Genomic DNA, 22,178 nt, shown 5'->3' on the forward strand with positions numbered 1-22,178 from the left:
TTAATTAATATAGAGCAAAAGGAAAGTCGTTTTGTAAATACATAAAAGTTTTTTTAGCACCAACACCACAATCTTAAGGTCCATCTTAAACAGTTTAAACATAATGTATTTTCCCAAATTAAATATAGCAAGTGTATAAACAATAACATAAACATACAATATATTTTCAATAAAAAAAATCCAAAGGACAAGCTTGAATTGGTTTGTATTCATCTTTCACACAAATAACTATTTTGTCAAAGTGGAGAACATAAAGTTCCAAAATTGGTAAAAGTCTAAATATTTAAGAAAAATATTATAAGACGATAAAAAAGAAGTAAAATGATAGTAGTGAAGCATTGAGTATAAAACAATGAGAAGAATGCAAAAGACATATAAGTGAAGGATAAAATGTTAGTTGGGGTTAAGGTTCAAAAAAAAATATATCAGTTGAATGGGATGTGAGATGTTAGGATTGCACTGAAGGTGATAAGGTGTGACAACGAGAGTAAGGCGACATGACCTTATATAGTAGTAATGGGGATGAGAAACTCACGATCATTGTCTCAATGGTGTGATTGAATTTAAAAAAAAGAGTGTGTGCGGTGTTTAGGATAAAATACTACTGAAGAAAAATGAGAAAATAAAATACATAATTCAATTAGTGAGCACTTAACCGGTAAAAGTTCAATTTTTTAGAAATAAACGATAAAACAATACTATTTAATTTTTATTATTATTTTTACTTGAATATTTAATTTTTATTAAAAATATTATTTTTTGTTACTTTAATATAATACATATAATTATAATTAAGTTTAGTTAGATTAATTTTGTTCTTCTATAACAATATAGGATATCCTCTTTTGTGTTTATATTTTGTTCTTCAAATTTTACCCTTAATTATTATTTTATAAATAGTTTACTTTTAACCGTTAGTCTAAAATCCTCTTTTGTCATCAATAGTTGTTTTAAAAACATCTCTTATGTACATATTTTATTTTTCTAATTTTACGTTTAACAACTATTTTAAAAATTCATTATATATTCTTTTTTGAATTGAACCGAACCGAACCGAATCAAATTGAACTGAATCGAACCGGACCAAACTGAATCGAACTGAACCGAACTGAACCAAACTGAACCGGATCAGACCGAACCAAACTGCACTGAACCGAATTGAACCGCACTAAACTGAATATAAGCGCACTAAACCGAAACGAAACGAACTGGACCAGACCGAACTGAACCGAATCGAATTGAACCAAAATGAACCGGACCAAATCGAACTAAACTGAACTTAACCGAACCGAACCGCACTGAACCGAAACGAACTGGACCAGACCGAACCGGACCGAATTGAACCACACTAAACCGAACCAAATGGAACCACACTAAACCGGACCGCACTAAATCGAACCGGGCTAGACCGAACCGAATCGAACTAAACCAAACCAAACTGAACCAAAACAAACCAAACTGATATGAAATACTCTTTAGTTGTGCTGAATTTTAAAACACCTTCAAAAAAAGAGGAAAAAACTTAAAGGAAAATTTTACTCTTTCATAATTAATTAATATAAAGTAAAAGGAGAGTTGCTTTGTAATGTGCGCAAGAAATGTCATAACAAAAAGTTTTTTCAGCACCAACACCACAATCGTAAGGTCTCTCTTAAACAATTGAAACATAATGTTTTTCCCCAAATTATATAGCAAGTGTATAAACAATAACATAAACATACTGTATATTTTCAATAAAAAAAATCCAAAGGACAAATTTGAATTGATTTGTATTCACCTTTCACACAAATAACTATTTTGTCAAAGTGAAGAACATAGAGTTCCAAAATTGGTAAAAGCCTAAATATTTAAGAAAAATATTATAAAACGATGAAAAAAAATGTAAAATGAGAATAGTAAAACATTAAATATTAAAAAATGAGAAGAATAAAAATATATATAAGAGAAGGATAAAATATTAATTAAGATTAAGATTCAAGAAAGACATATTAATTTTATAGTAATAATAATCAATTATTATTTTATTATATTTAATTTAAAAAATATATAAACAAAAATGCGATATCGCGTGTGTATATATGTTAGTTTTATAATAATAATAATAATTGATTCTTATTTTTATTATCAGAAGACAAAAGTGAAGGGTACGTCACACATAATTTTTTTTTGTTATGTACGTATACAATATATAATTATAAATAAAACATTATTTTTTATGATTATTTTTTTAATTGTTTTTGATATATATAACTTATTATCAATTTTATTCTTATCAAACTTATTATAACTTTGTTTATAGATATAAAAAAATAGTTAAAAGTAGGGTAGTATTTTGTAAATGAATTTGATTGATTATTTTATTATTACAAAACAAAATATATAAAAACAATCATCTCTCTAAAGACTATTATATTTTTCCCTGTCATTTCTCTATTTCTAACCATTTTATTCATATATTTGAAAATAAAAAAGTGGTACTGAGTATACTAATTTGTTCCAATTAAATCTTTTATTAAAGTGAACTTATCTTTTATCTTTTTAAGTTATTCAAAATATTACATGTACGAGTTGTTATGTGATTACATATGGCTTAAAAGGATTTAAGGTGAATCTCTCCTTATTGGAGTGTGTCTATGTAATTGATTTGGTAATGTATTACATTTTGTGTAAGTGAAAAGAGTAAATAAATGATGAGTTTATTTATTCAAGATAATTCAAGATACCATGGTTGTTGAACGTTGATTAAGATTTTGATTTATGATATTTTTATGTGATTGAGGACCAAACTAAGAATATGTATATTAATTTGATTATATTGATCTATGGTATCATATTTTAAAACTGAAATAAACTTATTTTAATTTATAAAAGAGATAAAAAGACAATAACTAATTAATTAAATTAATATGTATAAACATATGTTTTTTAATAATGTTTTTTATTTTAATAATTGTAGTGAGGTTTTTCTTTATTATAAAAAAATAATCATATAGTAAAAATTGTTTCCTATTATATAATAAAAAAATTAAGAAAAATAGAATAAAAATTCTTTAATCCCTATAAAAGTTTCCTATAAACTAAAGTTAAATCAATTTAGAATATATAAATGGGTGCAACCCCTGTCTTAAAAGTCTGTTAAGTTTTATAAAGTTGAATTAGACTTAAAAGTCATCTTAACATAATATCAGACTTAACTAGAATATATATTAGCGAAATTAATTGTTTATTGTTTCACCCCATTATTTGGCCGTTATTAAACCATTTATTAATGTTTAGATATATGTATGAGATATACATGTCTCGGCCTAAAGATATGTTAAAAATACCACATCTATCATAGATAAACTAATTAAAAAGTTCAAACATACTTTGCTAATCAATGTTGTAAGATTAAGTTATCCTTAAAGTTACTCTTTAATATCCCTTCAATTATTTTTTTTCTTGCATGTTTGAATTTGAAAAAAATCTAATATATATATATATATATATAGTATTAATAATAATATTTTATGGCATTTTTAGTTAAACGGTTATGTTATAATAAATAATTATTTTATTTATTTATGTTGAATTTAATAATTTTAATATTAGAAGAATATTCTTTCATTAAGCAAATTACAATTAGCGTTATTTTTAAAGAGTGTAAAGATATTAATTCTCTTTTTTTTTTCAAATAAAATTTAATAATGCTAGATAAAACATATAATTATTTAAGAATATACTCGACTAATACGGCGGAAAACATATAAGGCAAAATTTGATGAAGGTTTCAAAATAAAAATACTCATATTAGGAATCTTTGAAAATCATATTTTATAATGAGAATATTTTAGAAAACTGATGAAGATGGTGAATCAAATATTTAACAATATTGAGCATTTACAAATTACATCAAATATTGATAATAAACAAGTATTTTACTATGAGAATAAATGTAATCAGTACAATAGGTCTCACCATTGCACAAGTATATTGTCGACATAAGGTATATGTTAGTTTGTGAATCACCAAGGATGAAGGAATACACATGAATCGATAACAATACTACAATAAAATATTTAACATTGAACATCTACCAATAACATCAAATTATTGATAATAAAAAAAAATACACCGTAATTGTATGTATTGAAAATACAATATATATATATATATATATATATATATATATATATATATATTTACAAATTATTATAATTAGTATTTCATGTAAGATAGATTCCTCATTTGTCTTAAAATGTCACACCCAGAAATTATTTTTCCTTCACTCAATTAATATGTGCACATACATTATTACATTATATTAGAATGACAAAAGGCTCAAATAAATGAAACTGAAACAATTTGAAGAATTGGATGAACGTCCCAAATAAATGGAATCACACAACGGGGGAAAACAAAGTCAATGAGGGAAATGGGACCTTCATTATATTAAATTCTGCCTTCATTTGTTTTGGCTTGGAAACCACAGCAACAGTACTGCATCAAATTATGAAAATATTCATGACATCAGCACTACGGATGAAGTACACGAAATGAACTTGATTTGTTATATAGCATCACCTTAGAAAACCAGGAGAAAGATCCAGCATATTGGTTCTGAATATTTGATTTGTGAAGTGGTGGAGTATTGGTGATGTTGGTGGACTTGATTTGCCTCTCTTCTTTTATTTTGTTGAATATAGCAGTATAACCCTCTCCTGAATTGGGATTTGTGACATCCCAAGTACCAAATTTTGGTATTGCAGGTGCTCTATTGTTCTGCCCCAAATTCCATCACCACCATAGAAAAGATCAAGACGAAGAAAACAAGATGTAAAAATAATAGTAACTATTTATAATATTGACGCAATTGCCCAATCAGAGTATTTAATTAAGTAGTCGGAATATTACCGGTGGGTCGTTGAAGGAAGAGTTTCTACTCTTGTTTGTAGTATGACTCGACGAAGAGAAGCTCTTAATGCTGCTTCCTCCTTTCGATATGTTCCGCTTGTGATTTGATCGGGGGCTTCTCTGACTCTCAGATTCATCAAAATCCGTTGTGGAGCCACCATCACTACCCCTGCTCCTGCCACGCATATGCCGTTGAGTGTGGTTCCCCAAAGCCACAAACCTTCCATTTTCCAAAGAATTTCCGTTGTGGGAATACCCACCAAAAGCCGTAGCGTCATCCATATTAACACCAACTCTCATGCACTTGTTGTTGAAGGCCTCAGGGTTTTCTATTGGGTCATTAGGATTCATCATCGTCATCCTACCCTTTTCTCTGCGTGCATGCTCGAAGTATGCAGTGTATGGAACGTTGTCACTGTCCCAGTTGCCAAACTTGGGAACGTGATGAGAATGTTGCTGCCATCATCAACCATTGCCAAAACATTTGTAAAACATGAATATATAATTTGATATCCAAACATATGTACAAGCCTCGGGATCAAAGTTTCTCCCATGCTCGTTTTGCCAAGAAAGCACGACTTTTAAAGTTTATGAACATAAAATGTTTAGTAAGAGAAGAGAAAACTTACAGGCATTTTATTAAGAAGAGTGATCTTTGACCTCTCTGTGTGTGTCTCTGAGATAGGGTGTTTTGAGAGTTTCTGGAAGGACTAAAACCCTTTATAGTCACCGAGGAATGATTATTAAAATCAATATCTTAACAATATGCAGAATGAGAAAAAAATTGATCTCAAAAATCAGGGGCCACACCCCAGAAAATAATTCGGTAGTTACAAAGTTTCTTTGAATATGTTTATATATAAATAGGAGTCGTTTTCTTCTGGTGTAGCATTTTAAAAGACACGAAATGACTTCGTAGTTGGCTTGGCTTAAGTTTTGTTCTGCTCTTGGTAGCATTGTTCACCTTGTCACAATCTCATTTACGCGTATTAGAATTTCTTTCTAGTGGCATGTAGAAATTATTTTTTTAAAATATTTATGTATTAAATTCCAACCCATTTTTTTTTTTATCATGGTAGTTGCTCTCAAGTCTTACGTACTTTTGTTAACCGTATGAATGATAAAAAGGATAAAAGATAAAGCAATTAAGACAAGGAATGAAAATGAAGTGTAGAAGTAAGTTACCATATATATCATAAAGGTTAAAATACTTTGGTCCCAATTTTCGTCAAGTTTTTTGAAACAAGTCTTAATTTTGGTTTTGTGTTCAAATAGGTCACAATTTTCGTCAATTTTGTTCAATTGGGTCCTTTTTTGCTAACACCGTTTAAATCATTAACGGCCATGAACAGTGACTGCCACGTGTCACTTCGTGGTTTTTTTTATTTTTATTTTTATTTTTTTAAATTTTTTTAAATTTTTTTTAAATGTACACGTGTCAACCTAGGGGTGTGCCACGTGTCACTTTGTGGTTTTTTTGAATTTTTTTAAAAAAAATTTTAAATTTTTTTTAAATTTTTTTTTAAATGTCCACGTGTCAACCCAGTAGAGTGCCACGTGTCAAAGTCAATGTTCTAAATTCAATTTGGTCCCTATATTTGTTATTTTTGTTCAATTAGGTCCAAATTTTTGTTAACATTAACCAATTTGGTCCCTCTCCAAATTAAAACCAAATTTAATTTTTATATTAAAATTCATATTTTTTATTAAATATCTTTATTTAATATATTAAAATTCACATCATTATAACTTTGATATAAAAATTAAATTTGGTCACATCTTCTATAGGGACCAAATTGGTTAATCTTAACAAAAATTAGGACCTAATTGAACAAAAATAACAAATGTAGGGACCAAATTGAATATAGAATGTTAACTTTGACACGTGACACACTACTAGATTGACACGTGGACATTTAAAAAATAATTCAAAAAAATTCAAAAAAATAAAATAAAATAAAAAATAAAAAATTCAAAAAAACCACAAAGTGACACGTGGCACACTCCTGGGTTGACACATGTATATTTAAAAAAATAATAAAAAATTTAAAAAAAAAAATCAAAAAATAAAAAAAAAATAAAAAAAAATTCAAAAAAACCACGAAGTGACACGTGGCAGTCACTATTCATGGCCGTTAATGATTTAAACGGTGTTAGCAAAAAAGGACCCAATTGACCAAAATTGACGAAAATTGGGACCTATTTGAACACAAAACCAAAATTAAGACTTGTTTCAAAAAACTTGATGAAAATTGGGACCAAAAAGGTATTTTAACCTATCATAAATGGAAGCAATAATGTGAGAGAATAATAATTTTAGAACCATTGCTGGCGGTTGTGAGCTATACAAATGTATAATTTGTTTATACCATACAGAATAATTGGTTATTGAGTTCTGAAAGTTGAATTTCACCAAAGATGGAGAGCTGATGGTCTTAGTGGTGGAAATATGTTAAAGATCTTATATAATATATAAATGAAGACAAATCTCATTTTAGATTAAATTAGATGTAACTATCTTGATATATTAGAGCTCATGATACTCAAAAATATGCTAAATAAATTAGTTTTAAGAAAATGTTTTTTTAGCAAAAATATAGATGCAAAGGGGAAATTATTGAGAAGATGGTGGAAGAAAATTAATGTCCCAAGTATCTGTAGCTAAAATGGAAAATAACAAAGATTAAGATTTATAAGGATCCAGCTCCACATGAGTTGTAACATATAGGCCTTTGTTTCATATGAGACGGCGAGTTAAAGAAAAAAATAATAACAACGCTAATAAAATAAGCTTAAAAGGGTAAGGATCCAGATTGACACACGTAGTATCACAGTCCACTCTTTGCGATTGAACATAGGCTTTTGCTCAGAAGTGGAAAGGAGCTAATACATTTTCACTTTTGTAATTCGAGGAATATCAAATAATTTTAGTTATTAATGAATAAAAATAAATTTATACAAAAACCACGTACGCTAATACGTTTTATCACACTATTAACAACTATTTTGTTTTGATCTATAAGCCGAATGAACACTTACATATACGTTTCAGCCATGTATCACCACCAAAAGTTTGTTTCTGCCTCTGCAATTCGATGTGCTGTACCTGTGTCATCTGATACTAGAACTCGTTCCTTTGTACTGTAGTAGAACATGCAGTCACATTCACAATAGTCTCAGCAATTTGTGGTGTAAACGTGTATCGTTCACATTTCACAGATCATAACCAGATAGATCCAAATGAACGCTTGAAAATAAAAAAATATACAACAAACATGATACGAGGATCAGATCACAACAGTTACAGTCTGTCCCTAAACACCAACTGTCTTGTTAAGTAGCCAAAGGCAAAGGGCCAATTGAATGCCAAAAATGGAGTGGAGCCAGGTTCTGTCAAGCGTGAACCCAAACACTGTGATTCCTGCTCTATTGTTCTCCAAGTAAGTCACTGCATCAAAAGCTAGATAACTCAGGACAAAACACAATTGGACTAATACTTTGGACAAGAAAATTACCATAAAGAAAGAAATTCCCCACTTACCTAGAGCCTGCCTCTTGTGGAATGAGATTGTTTGGGTGTAAATTGGCATCAATTTTGTGTTATCCAACTCGTCCTCCTCATCTCCCACCTCATCATCCGATGATCCCCAACTAATATTTGCAGCAATAGCTTGGGCTGAAATTGCTTGCGCAGTTGTTGGTGTCTCTCCATCAATGTTGTCAAATGAATTTATGGTAGCACATATATGCCACTTAGCTGCAAGGCCTGTAACGGAGTGTGCTTTATGTGTGATCTTGGTTGCACCTCGCAAGAGTAAGAAAAGTCCACTCACCAGGGTGATAGACACGAACTGCAACATTGAACTCAACCTATTACATTCTATTTGCACTATTTAGTGCTTCAAACATGCCAAACATTTTGGACAAAAGCATAGTAGAATTCTCAATTAAGGACCCTTATGAAGAAAATTAAAAACATTGATTAAGTTTGAGTATAATTGTTATATAAGTACAATGTGTTATGACATAATGTTGTTTGAATAAGTACGTGATTAATCTGTTTATGAAAGGAGTGAAGAGGCTTTACCGCAAGTTCTCCAGACTTCATGATATCAACATCAGCATGGGGTCTTGTAACCATAAGCAGAAAAATGAGTTGGCTTGCTGTCACCAAAAGCAGAGAAGATAGAATGAAAACTCGGAAACGATGGCTTATGATCCGAAGATTCCTTCTCAATCTAAGGTGCTCCAGCAAGATTGACCCCACCTCAGTTTCTCGATGAAAAACTCGGGCAAACTCATCTAGTCTGAGTATTTGCAAGTAGCAGATAAGTCGAAAGAGAACACACACCAGGAAGAAAATGGAGGTTCTATAAAGCCAGGAACATAGCTCAAATGCGCACAGAATGATGCTGCTCGCGTATATATTACCGTAATATGGTATTTGTGATACTCCTGAGACGTACCACCATATCTTGTAGCCACATTCTGCTATGAAACAGGGAAGCCCCCACCTCATGATGAGCTTCATGGTTCCCTGCATAATGAGACCAAGTTAGCGTGAACGTTGAAAAATGCGAGTTAAATTTATCCTCCAACAAGTGATCTTCTCAGTTGATGTTCGTTGACCAATGAATGTTCTTCAACAAACAGATTATTCAACACTGACCAAATATTTATCACATAAGACTGATAATGTAATTGCCAAAACAACATGAGTGTGTTCCCTTCTTTGATTGCATATCGTACAATTCTGAAATTGATATTTGCATGCCAATTCAGAGGATACGCTGATTAATTATTGCAAATAAAAGAGGGCTGGATTGTACCAAAAATAAAAGTATAGTATTAATGAATGATATAATAGAAATTGAGAGAGAAAATAGAGTTGGAATCAAACTCGAATTTTTGGTGGTATCAAAATCTATCATCACAGTTAAGCCGAGGGAGAAAGACCAGAACTCGCAATTAAAAAACGTATACTTTTTATGGAAATAATTTTGTTCAATTCAGATTTTACATGACTAAAATGTCGTCAAAGCTTTTTCTTAGTACTTAATGATATATGTATACTTAAGTTGAAATTTGATAGTATTACTTAAGCTTAAACAACTCATATCACGTAATCATGTGGTCAATGCTAACTAAAAACAAGTTTCTTCGGACACAGGCATTGTAATTGGATGAGTCAAACAAAAAATTGAACGAGGGACACTTCGGAATTGTTTATAGAACTCATACCAAATAAAACGGGAAAAAGAAAAAAGAGAAAAGAGAGCAGAAACCTGCATCTGTTCCGAGTACCCTCGTTGAATCTTGAGGCTTTCATCACCTAATTTATCAAGGAAGAGAAACTTGCTGAAGCCATATTTACGATCCCAGGAAGAAATACTGATGAAAGAAAGGGCTGCAAAGACAGAGAGAGAAATCTGCACTGGTATGTGGTACGGTCGACTATGATCTTGATCGCAGGTGGGGCAATCAAGTAGAAAGTGTGAAAGTACGGGCACAACAAAGGCCAAGGTGAAGAACACAGACCAAGAAAAACCAGCTTTGCACACGTTGGAGTGATCCACGTAGACCCATCTCAGGTATGATCTGAAGTTCTTCAATTCAGTTCTTCCATCAAGTGGTAGTAGGTGCTCATCTTTGTTGTTTGGCAGGAAACTCCCTCTTTCATCGTCCATGGCCTTGAAATTGAAGTCTAGGCATGCACTAGAATCAGATAAAAGAACATGGAAGTTGAAGATCCAAAAGGGTGTGAATGTGATTGTGTATTGCGTTGACGATTGTAATCTGAAGTACTGTGAGGGATCTTAATTTGGATGTGAATGTTGTCCCTTTCTCTGCACTCTCTGCTTGCTTTTTAAAGTTTAAACTGCAACAATAATGTAATGTTTTGTGTCCCTCCTTTGAATATTTCATATTAGTTAAGGGTTTAGGATGGACTCTTTCAGAGGAATTTAATAGCTGAATGGTTGCTATGATCATGATGTCAGTGTTACTAATCCCATTACTTTAACCATCGTAGCTGTCATCATATTTTAGTAAAACTACGAGAGAAAAAAAAAAAACACAATTTGGCTTCGCTCATGAATTCTGATTAAGAAATGTTGTTGTACAACCCAACTGGACTCCTTATGGATCGGGAACTCGCTAGCAACGTGGGACATGTCAAAACTGTTTCCGCGCGTTTGCTTTAGAAAATCAATTAGCAACATTTTTATTTCTTTTATTGCACTTTTCAATTAAAAGATACTTTCTTTTCGATGCAAATGCAAACATGATCCTTATATCGGAAGTCTTCCTAACTAGAGTTTTAGGTAGACGTATCTCGTTAAGAAGAACGACGATACATAAAAAGAATAAAAAAATGAGTACTCGTAGTTGAGAATGCAAAAAAAGAAGTGTACCAATGTGTTTGAAGGAGCTCACCATTGAGAATGAGATCATTAAGAATCCAAGTGTGAGTCTAAGTCTCACATTGACTATAAATGAAAAAGTAGAGTACTATGTAAGGATAAAAACTCCTAAACTCATTGTCTTAAGATTTTTGGTTAAGAATAATATCAATGTTTTATGTGATTGGACTCAAGTGTCATTGATTTTTGTTCTCCCGGAGTTTATAAACCTTGTAACATCATCTTCTTCTGTCAATTCTATCAAAACCAATTTTGCCTAACTCAATCAAACAACAACTCGTCTACTTATAGTGTGATTGATAGACAATTTTAACAAGTAACTAAGCTTTTACAAAGAATTTGAAACGTTTTACCACAGAAAGGAATTGTTTGAGTAGGAAACTTAAAAAAAATAAAATTCTATAATTTTATAAGAGTAATTAAATTACTTAAAATTAAATTATTTTATATTTTAGATAAAAGACTTAAAATTCTTCTTTCTCAAATTAATGGATTTTCATTGAATTCTATTCTCTACTTTATTTTGACTAGGACATTGATGATTTGACTAATACTGAGATAATATTAGCTTGATTTAAGTTTTTGTGTCACAATCTCAACATTGCTTGTCTATTAATGGCGATGAACGTTTCTTTTAGAGTGACGTTGATCATGTTTATTTTTGTAATGATATTACTACAGTTATTATTCTATTGTTGATATCAAGTCACTTATTTTCCAACATCTTATTAGTCATAATTTTATTTATTGTAAGGAAACATTTCTTTGAAAACAATTTTATTTTCCAACATTATTTTTATAAACAATTTAATAAAATGTTGAATTTGACTACTGAGATAATATAAGTTTGATTAAAGTTTTTGTGTCACAATCTCAACATTGATTTTCTATTAATATCGATGAACATTTCTTTTGGAGCAAAGTTTATCATGTTTATTTTTGTAGTTATATTACTAGAGTTATTATTCTATTGTTGATATGAAGTCACACTTATTTTCCAACATCTTATTACTCATAATTTTATTTATTGCAAAACCTAAAAAATAGTTAAGAGTAAAAAATATTTTGTATAAACTAACTATTTTATTATTAAAATGTTAAGCTTATAAATAGAAAAATCAATTAGTCGAGTTAATTTTATAAAAGATCATTATTCATTTAGAAACAAATTTATTTTCTTTCTTTACCTTTTTTTTAAGTTTCTAAATTTTTTCCCATCTATTTGAAGATTATAGACTATCATAGAAGTCTATTTGAAGATTATAGACTATCATAGAAGTCTTAGTATAAAGCAAAACATTTTTGTCCTTATTAGAATTTTCGCTAGTGTAGTTCATCCAAATTATAAGTTATTTTAAAAATTTGCTGGCATATGCTCTTTCGAGTTCAAGATGAATATCCATATGTATGTGATCATTATATTTGTTCAAATCATTGAGTTGAGATCATTGATTTGAATTTACTTTGTGTATGTAAAGTATTTCGTGTGTGTTAGAGCCTATAGAGATACTTGAGTTAAAAGCTAAGTTTAATTAAGGTAAGCTAATTATTTTATTATTCTTTTTGGTGAAATAGACTGATTTGGTTGTGTGAATGATATCTCATATGAGTAAAGATGATTAGTGATATGGTCTAATTTTGAGATGTGAAAATATACGAATATTTGTACGAGGTGATGATTTTTATGAGTATCCACTAAATTGGTTTATCAATGAGTCAAATTAGTTCAATAAAAAGTTATTTTAGTTCAAATATATTACTTTTAGCTCGAGAAAACATTAATATACTCATCTCAAATCAATTTGAATAATTAATATCTTTGCTGAGGTTTTTGAGTTATGCATACTTATTGGTGAAAAATTTAAAATGCAGAGAGCTCATGTCGCTTCACTCATTGGACGAGTCTTGTAAGAAAGGCTTCTGGAGGGTTGAGTTCCTAAACGAAAATATTTTATGAAATTCAAAAAGATTAGGTGGTTGGATCATTGGACAAGTCTGGTCTTATTGAATAAAATTATTTCATTTTGGATGGATTAGTTAAAATATTTTGATAAAATCCAAAAAGTTCAAAGAAAATTGGTTGGATGAGTGTACCAAGGGTAGCTAAGTGAGTGAAGTTGACAATTGAGTAAGCTTGATTTTTTTAAAACTTTCGATTTTGTCTTGCATATGAGTTTGTGTGTTATTACTAAGTGAGAAAGAAATATTTTTGAATGAAAAGAAAATCAATAATTTAAAATTTTAAAAATAAATATATGTGATAGATTGGGTAGAATAAAAAATATAGACCATAATCTAATATATATATATATATATTTTAATTAGATTTTTTTCCTAAGATTAAGTTAAAAAACTTACAAATAACATTAACTATGATATTTGTTGTCAATTGATGAAAAGAATTCAAACAAAAAGCTCTAATCACTTATATAACCTAAATAAATGTTAGTTTAAACAATTATACTAGACATCAATTACCAAATAATCTTAGGTAAGGTTGATTTAGAAAAAACTTTATCAATGTTACTTGAAAAAATCTTGACAAATTTAACTGATTTGTTTAATCAAGATTTAATTGAAAAGTAACTTCAATCAAAATCAATTAGAGAACGTTAATATCGATATTTTCAATTATCAATAATGATTTAATATTTAAATAATTTTTTATATTTAATAATTAAAATATTTAATTAATCAATATAATAACTTTGAATTGTTTTAAAAACCTAAAATATTTAAAAAATAAAATAATTTAGAAAAAATACTTTAAAATAATATCAATTCAAATAAAGTATATTTAATTATTTTTTAACAACAAAAAAAGGTATAAAGGAAAGAAATTGAGAAGTGGGAACAGAATCTAACAGGAATAGAGTTCAAAAATAAAATTTTCACCGAAAACTTATGTTTATATGTGTTTGTTTAGAGTTATTTTAAATCTGAATAGACCTCCAAAAATTATTGGCTTAATTGAAAGAAAGTAGTTGTTGTTTGGTGCAAGGAACTTAGTTAGAAGACATGGAGGACCCAACCGCGAGAAAAGTGGCACGTAAAGACTGGTGTGTTCGGATTTGATTTTAATGAGAGCAATGAACAGCTCACAAATGTTTCTTGGGCGGTTCTGCATAAGACCACCACACACGTACACAAACTTGCAAATAATAAATCATTTTCACAATTTGTTCATACCTACCATTACCTGCCTCATATTTTTGCAAACACTTCAACTTCCTTACGAAACCCTTTCTCCATGCTCAATGCCAATTTTTCTGTCCTTTTGTTTCTCGCTTATTACAAATATTCTAATCTTTATTTAATTATATTCTTTAGGCTTAGATGTAACTTTCGTCGTATATTTTATAAAATTCAGTAATTTGGGTTTCTATTCTTTTACAATTGTATTCTTTAATTTTAATTATCTATAGTTTAACTTCTGAATTTTTACACAATTTTTATCTCTGAATTTTAATTATATCTAACTTTATTATTTTAATGTTATGTTGCTTTGGACATTCGATAACAAGACTAGGGATAATGGATAATTATTAAATATATTTTTTAAATTTTAAAATTATAAATAATTACAAATTATGGATTTTTGTAAATATACTAACCAAAATTATATAATTTTTACATAGATTTCCAACAATAAATAATTTTGTTATGCTAATTTGTTGGAAATCCCAGACCGACTAAACTAAAGATAAGATCATTTATAAGATATAAATAAATATAATTCTTTATTTACAAACTGATTTTATGGGATTAAGTTATATTTTAATCTCACTTCTAACATAATTAGAAAATAAATGACACTTTAAAACCTCTCTATATTTCTTTTTAAAATAAAAACTAATAATGGTAAAATATACTAATGAATGCATAACAAAAGAGTGTTACCTATTTTAAAATTTTGTGCTATTTATATCATTATTAATTCACTTTTATCTTTTAAATGTTTTAAGAAAAAACTCATAATGTTAAATCTTAATTTCGTAATTACACACTACTTGTTTTGTAGGGTTAAATATGTTTTTTATCCCTTAATTTTCTGTGAATTTTGGAATTAGTCATTTTGAAACTTTAACCAATCTAGTCATTCATCTTTCGAAATACGTGAATTTAATTCTTTTAATCAAATTTTGTTAGGTTTATTTAATGTTTCGTATGTATTTCAAGATTGTATTTGAGTTGTTTATACTGTTTGACACATTTTTGCTCTAATGTTAAGTCAAATACTATTATAAAACGTATTTGAGATGTCAAATAAACTTAAAAAAATTTGATTAAAAAAATTAAATTCACCTATTTCAAAAGATAAAAGAATAAATTGGTTCAAAATTTTAAAATTAACTTAAAATTATGGTACAAAAATATATTTATTTTTATGTATTTATTTTTATGAACCATGCACTATCTAAAATATTGAATTATATACTTTACTATCCAAACATGTTCTACATCTTAACATACAGAAAGAAGAAAAGGCTAGAAGAATTATTATTACCTGACATATAACTGGTTTTTAATTTTTGTGACGTATATTCTATGAACCCAAAGGTCGATTAAACTAAATTTTCCGTGAAAGGACAACGAAATACCGAATTTTGTAGTTGATAGAAAAAAACAAAATAAGGAAAACCGAGCAGAAAGAATATCCAATACAGGGGCACGGGAAGTCGCCGGAATTGCCGTAAATGCGGCATTTGATAAATCTAATGCCTCCGTGGACCTCTCACCTTGTCGTTCTTCTTTTTTCTATTCAACACTATTAATTCCTCACTCTCACACACACCTCTCTCTCCCTCTCAATCATGGCGGCGATTCTCTCTTCTTCACTCTTTGCTTCCTCCTGTCTCCCCAAACCACTTTCTCATTCCCGAACTCATACCGCTCCACCACTTCTCAGGTTCGTAACCCTAAGCTTCATTATTCCATTCCTATTTTTCAGTTCCATTCTCTGATTCCATATTCTCTAGGGCTCGCGCTTCTCTCCTTCAGGATAACGAAGAGAAAGTGATCGTGCAGGACTCCTTCCCCTCCAAATCATCTCCACTTCACACCACTAATGGAAAATCTTCTGTGGACTCAATTAGCACCTCTGCGTTTGAGAAAGGGATTATCAAGGTCGAACAATCGGTCAATATCTTTCTCACGGTAATTTCATTATCCTCTTTCAATTCTCAACTAAAATTCGCTGTCAGAATCACTGTTACTGTTGTATTGTTGCGGAGTCTTATTTATTGTTCAAATTTTTACCAAAACATTTTAATTGAGTTCGTAAGAGTAAGAGTATTTAGCAAGCGTCTTACGCAAGGTTTTAAAAAACGGTCGCAATTTTGTCGGTTTCCTTGGTATTGAAGGAATCCACACACAAATGAGGTTGATGTGGTCAAAATTGGACAACCTTGATGTTGGGCGGAAAACAGATAACCTTACACAGTTGAAACTTTCTTGACTCGTCAGCTCTGCTTTTGGGGATTGTTATTGTTAGGAAGAAGGATGTGAGTATTAGTTCGTTATTTACTTATTTTCAGCTTGGCTGATAATTTCAGGATTCTGTGATAAAGATACTTGATACTCTGTACAATGATAGATACTACGCCAGGTTTTATGTGCTGGAGACTATTGCCAGGGTTCCTTACTTTGGTAAGTACTTGGAATCCTTACTGCTACACTTGAATATCCTGTATTTATTTTTTAAGTGAAACTGTGTGTTATGTTTTGATTTTAATCTTAAGTTACTTGCAATATTTTAGCTATACTGTAGTAAAAATTACCATGCTCGTTGAGCATCACAGTCAATTTTGAACTTAATTTACTTGTAAATGTATGGAGTCCCTGGGCATTTCCATTGTGACTTTTCGGTATTAATTTTTGTGTATTGTTATCTATGGCAGCCTTTATGTCAGTTCTCCATATGTATGAGAGTTTTGGATGGTGGAGGCGGGCAGATTATCTGAAAGTACATTTTGCTGAGAGCTGGAATGAAATGCATCATTTACTCATCATGGAAGTAAGATCTCTGACAAAGTATTTCATTCCAGCCTGCAAATCTTGTTAGTTGATCATCCAACAGTTGTTTTGTTTTTAGAGGATCGGTATTTATCCTTTGTTCAGATAAAAGCTATTTATACTTTGTTCAAGCCCATCTTCAATGGATTGTAACAATTGGCCAGGAAGCTATGCTCATTTTTACCACTACAGCAAACATTGAAAACTGCTTTCTGATAGTTGTTTTGAGGTACCAAAAATAATAGAACATGTTTCTGCAAAAACTTTCAACCCAAATCCTAGAAAATCAAATCAAAATTAAAAATTAATATCAGAAAGTTATTTTTACGCATCCATAGAATGTTGCATTTCTAACTATTTTTTGTTGGCTGTTAAGTTTAGGAGAAGTCAATTTTGTAATGGTTGTAATTTTCTGTTTTATTGAACTTTCATGGAATGACAGTATCAACAAAGTGTAATGTATTCAGAAAAAGCTTTGTTTTTCCTGCACCTACCAACATAAAATGTTTATCTGCACTAAAATTGAAAAATATTTTCAGGAAAGATATTTTTTGTATGACGAATGAGCCCTTAAAATGAAAATAGAGATTAAAAGTATATTTCTTGAGGAAGGGGCCTTTGCAAGTTTTGTAGTTTCACATGCATTAGTATTGACTCTATTTTGATGTACCTAATTGCATGAGATGATAAGCTTGGTCCTCTGACTGCAGGAACTAGGAGGGAATGCTTGGTGGTTTGATCGGTTCCTTGCTCAACATATAGCAATATTTTATTATATTATGACAGTTTTAATGTATGCAATTAGCCCAAGAATGGCATGTAAGTATTAAATGCTTGGATTTTTTTTAACTGCAATTCCTGCTAGTGCTACATCTTTTAGTTTGTTTGTATTATCTTTGAGTGATCATGTGAGGAGTTTTGAAGACATCAAGTGAAAAGTTCCCATTTGTTTGATTGAAAATATAGAAGTTGTCTGCACATTACTCTTCCTTTACTACTGTCACTAGTTGTTACTTGGTTGGTTGTACCAGTAGTAAAGGAAGAGTAACTGCAAAAGTTTCCTCGACTCCCGTATGGCCTTCTTTTTCTCTGGCATCTATACCCATATAAAAAGGGAATATAATTAGGTTACAAATTTTGTATGTCCTATTTTACCCTTGTAACTATCATTGTGAATGATTATTTTCCTCCCACGCTCTTCAGATCACTCCAATCCTCCAATAGCATACCACAAAGCACTCATTTATTCTTTAACCTTAATTGTCACTTTTTATTTATTTAGTTTTTAAAGAATATAGAGACACGGAGGGCCTCTTTTTCCCTAATAACTGAAAAAAAAAGAGGTAAACAAAGGATATTAAACTGTAATGAGAAGCTTAAAACCACTAAAGTAACAGCTCAGCACAAACAAATAAGAATGGAGAAACTGACCTTTGTTGCTTTTGCTAAATTATCAGTATTTAGTCACCATGTTTGATTGAATTATATTCTACTGTTAGTTACTTGGAAGCTTGGTTCTTGAATTATTGATTCTGTGAATGGTTTATTCTGCCGCAGATCACTTTTCTGAATGTGTAGAGAGTCATGCATTTGAAACTTATGACAAATTTCTCAAGGTCCAAGGAGGTATTATGGATATTTCTTTTGTCTTTTTTTTTTGTCATTTATGTTTTTATTCTTTGTTTACACTTGGTTTTATGCTTTTCTCATTGAGGTCTGGAAAACCATTGGGTCATACGTGCTCATTGGTCGTGATTATTTGATACGATAATTAATTATAGATCAGAAAAGCAGTTAGCCCGTAGCACAGATTAATATCCACAATCTGTGGTTATTCTAGCTTTATGTGGATGCTTACATTTTTCATCTTTTGCCTTGGTTTAACTTGGGCTTGAAATCACCTTATTTGTTGTATAAGCCAACAGAAAATAAAACAGATAAATGATACTGCATTTTTTATTCAAAAATAATATATTAGTGATTTTATTTGATGAAAGTTCCTTATTAGATTGTTCCTCTTTCCTTCCCATGCCCATTTTATTGTGTCTATTTGTGCCAGGTGCTTAAATAACTCTAACATGGTTTGGTAAATTTTTTGCAGAGGAATTGAAAAAAATGCCGCCTCCTGAGGTTGCTGTGAAATATTATACAGGAGATGACTTGTATTTATTTGGTAAGCTTTTCTCTTTTATGAACTAGGGTTTCTTCTGGAGGAAAAACCTGGAATTCTCACTTCACATATTTTTCCTCAGATGAATTTCAGACTTCCAGAGTTCCAAATTCTAGAAGACCTAAGATAGGTATGCTTCGGAACCTGTTCCAACATTACTTTTTTACTAATTTTCTAATCTGAACTGTTGTGTCTGGGGAGGGGATTTTTTTGGCACAGGTCCTTCAGAATAATCAATGCCTCAAGTTTTTAAGTGGGCTGATCATTAATCACGTTTTCAACATTGAATATTATTTCTGCTGTTAATTGCTCCTGTCCTGAAGTGGGAATATTTGTACCGAAATTTCATTGTTGTGGTTTTCCCCAATCCCTTTATTCTTGTATAATTATTTGTTTATAACAAAAATAATGCTTCTTTGCAGTGGATTTTTGAATATGCTGTAAAAAATTCTCACATCGATGATTAATAGTTTACTTTTTGTCATCCAGACAATCTGTACGACGTATTTTTAAATATCAGAGATGACGAAGCTGAACATTGTAAGACAATGAAGGCTTGCCAAATCCATGGTAACCTCCGGTCACCTCATTCATATGCAGAGGATGATGATGATGTTTCAGTCTGTGCTATGGAAGCAGATTGTGAAGGAATAGTAGACTGTATAAAGAAATCAGTTAATCCTGATCCAGCCAATGTGAAGTAAGACCTGGCACAATACATAGTAAGATAGGAGTCAGGAAATAGTTGAAATTTGGATGTGGCAAGTAATTGCCTCATAGCAAGTAAATGTGCAATTATTTAACCTTAAATATTAATAAATCAGCATAATGAAATATCTTATGTTGACAATCTTCTGTAGGTTAGATGTTCATACTTCACTCAGTGAAGGTATCAAAGAAAATAATATTATGGAGATCATCTATAGTTCTGCTCTTGCTTTTTCCTTATTTTTGGAATTTGGAGATTTGCCATTAGAGGTAGAGGGTTCCATGCAATGCCTTGTAGAGCCATATCTATCACTGATCTACTCAGATTATGACAAATGGAGTGAAAAATAAAAAATAAAAATAGAAGAAAGGCTGGTTAGTGGGATTGGAATAGCGAGATTTCTACGGGTGTGGCAGTTTCTGGAATTTACACGTATGATTTCCTCAGGTGTAATGGATGCAACATTATGCCGTTTGAGATATTTGAGATATTTCTCTCGTTTCCACGGATGCCATACATCACAGCTTAAGATATGTGGCATTCATTTGAGAATACGAGTCACTTTCCCCTAACCTTAGTATCAGCACTGCTCTGCCAGTTAAATCCAATCCTAGGCATACCCCATACATTCCTTTTGATCAGACTTTTTTGATAGATCACATAACACCCATTGAATCTCCTAATTCGAAAAAAAAAATAAAAAAAATTAAGGAACACTTTCGTGAAGTTGGGGTTGCGCTTCAAGCTTGTTTATGATCATGAAATTAGGCTTCTAGCAGGTGAATTGAGGTTTTAGAGTAAGAAAATATTTCCGTTGTTGAAGTTAGTTTTGATTATTTTCTGACGATGATTTGGGGCCTGTAACCTCCTTTAGATTGATTATGGTAAGGGGACATATGACTTGCAAAATTGATCCAATGGGATGCTAAGACTCATCACTGAAGTTCATCCTGACCTTTATTAGACTAAGAAAAATAAAGTTACCTAAATGAGATTCCAATAATGTGAACATAATTTTTTAATAGAAAACAATAATTTGTATCAAATTACAAAATTTAAAAACGGAGATATGCTGAACTCTTTTACACGGAACATGTAATATTCAAAGTATAATTTACATATTTCGGAAGTTAATTATTATTAAAAAATTAATAACTATTTAAAAGTAGAACTTAAATATTAGACTGTTTTTTATTAGATCAGTAGAGTTTCTCTATGTGAACATTTCTACAAGAGGGATACTCGTTTTAACTCACGCTCTCTGTATTTATAATTACTTTTTTTATTATTATCTCATTTAACTTAAGTGTATTACGGTTATTTAGATGTTATTTCTTGTGTTCAGTATTCACAATTCGAGTGAATATTTTACTTTATTTATAGCTCGATAAAAGAGACTTATATTTTAGAAAAAAGTATTTGTGGAATTTCAGTAAAAATAAAATTAGGCTACACAAATTTGTGTTTTTGGTGAGGAGTTCATGCAAAAAAAACTCAACGCAAAGATTTTAGGAGCTTAAGGTCAAGGAACAAAGTGTAAATAATAATAATAAAATAAAAAAAGAAAAAGACAAGAGGTCTCAAGAATAAGTGTAATGATGATTTATTAGCTAGTTTTGTGTTTTTTCGTTATCTTATCTTTTAAGTTTCTTTTCTTGCTTTTTTTTTCTCTTTTGAATGTTTTCTTCTTTTTCAAATATTTCTCTATGCTTAATGTTTTTTTTTTGGTTTCATCCAATCATTTAACCTTGTCAAGGTGAGAGAACATAATAGAGAAATGTGCATAATGAATTGGAAAGCAAATTATAATAACCCAATGAGGATTGAAGCAAATTTGGACGAGTGTGAGACTATTCTAACCATCTCAAACCCTCACAAAATTAAAGAGTCCAACAACTAAGTGTAAAATTGACATCTCTAACTTTTTGCTTCCAAAGTTAGTGAAAAATATCATTATATTTAAATTTCA

At 30.3% G+C, this 22,178-nt stretch overlaps 3 protein-coding genes across 3 annotated transcripts; 1 reads left to right on the plus strand and 2 right to left on the minus strand.

Annotated features, from left to right (window-relative positions):
* Positions 1–4,235: 4,235 nt before the first annotated feature.
* On the minus strand, positions 4,236–5,636 carry LOC114189179 (RPM1-interacting protein 4-like). Its single transcript, XM_028077885.1, has 4 exons — positions 5,523–5,636; positions 4,894–5,349; positions 4,564–4,761; positions 4,236–4,479 (listed from the first exon to the last, which is right to left on the minus strand). Exons 1-4 carry the CDS (start codon positions 5,526–5,528, stop codon positions 4,432–4,434), a joined length of 708 nt encoding a protein of 235 aa, XP_027933686.1. The 5' UTR covers positions 5,529–5,636; the 3' UTR covers positions 4,236–4,431.
* A 2,098-nt stretch (positions 5,637–7,734) lies between these two features.
* LOC114188821 lies at positions 7,735–10,818 on the minus strand. The gene is made up of 4 exons (XM_028077466.1): positions 10,179–10,818; positions 8,981–9,430; positions 8,435–8,744; positions 7,735–8,341 (listed from the first exon to the last, which is right to left on the minus strand). The coding sequence occupies exons 1-4, from the start codon at positions 10,578–10,580 to the stop codon at positions 8,208–8,210; spliced, it is 1,296 nt and encodes a 431-aa protein (XP_027933267.1). The 5' UTR covers positions 10,581–10,818; the 3' UTR covers positions 7,735–8,207.
* Positions 10,819–15,915: 5,097 nt separating this feature from the next.
* LOC114186666 (ubiquinol oxidase 4, chloroplastic/chromoplastic) lies at positions 15,916–20,429 on the plus strand. The gene is made up of 9 exons (XM_028074643.1): positions 15,916–16,224; positions 16,295–16,472; positions 16,871–16,964; positions 17,216–17,331; positions 18,041–18,149; positions 18,888–18,956; positions 19,432–19,503; positions 19,583–19,630; positions 19,990–20,429. Exons 1-9 carry the CDS (start codon positions 16,130–16,132, stop codon positions 20,202–20,204), a joined length of 996 nt encoding a protein of 331 aa, XP_027930444.1. The 5' UTR covers positions 15,916–16,129; the 3' UTR covers positions 20,205–20,429.
* Positions 20,430–22,178: the final 1,749 nt, after the last annotated feature.

Source organism: Vigna unguiculata, chromosome 6 (assembly GCF_004118075.2).
Source record: "Vigna unguiculata cultivar IT97K-499-35 chromosome 6, ASM411807v1, whole genome shotgun sequence".
Classification (NCBI taxonomy): Eukaryota; Viridiplantae; Streptophyta; class Magnoliopsida; order Fabales; family Fabaceae; genus Vigna; species Vigna unguiculata.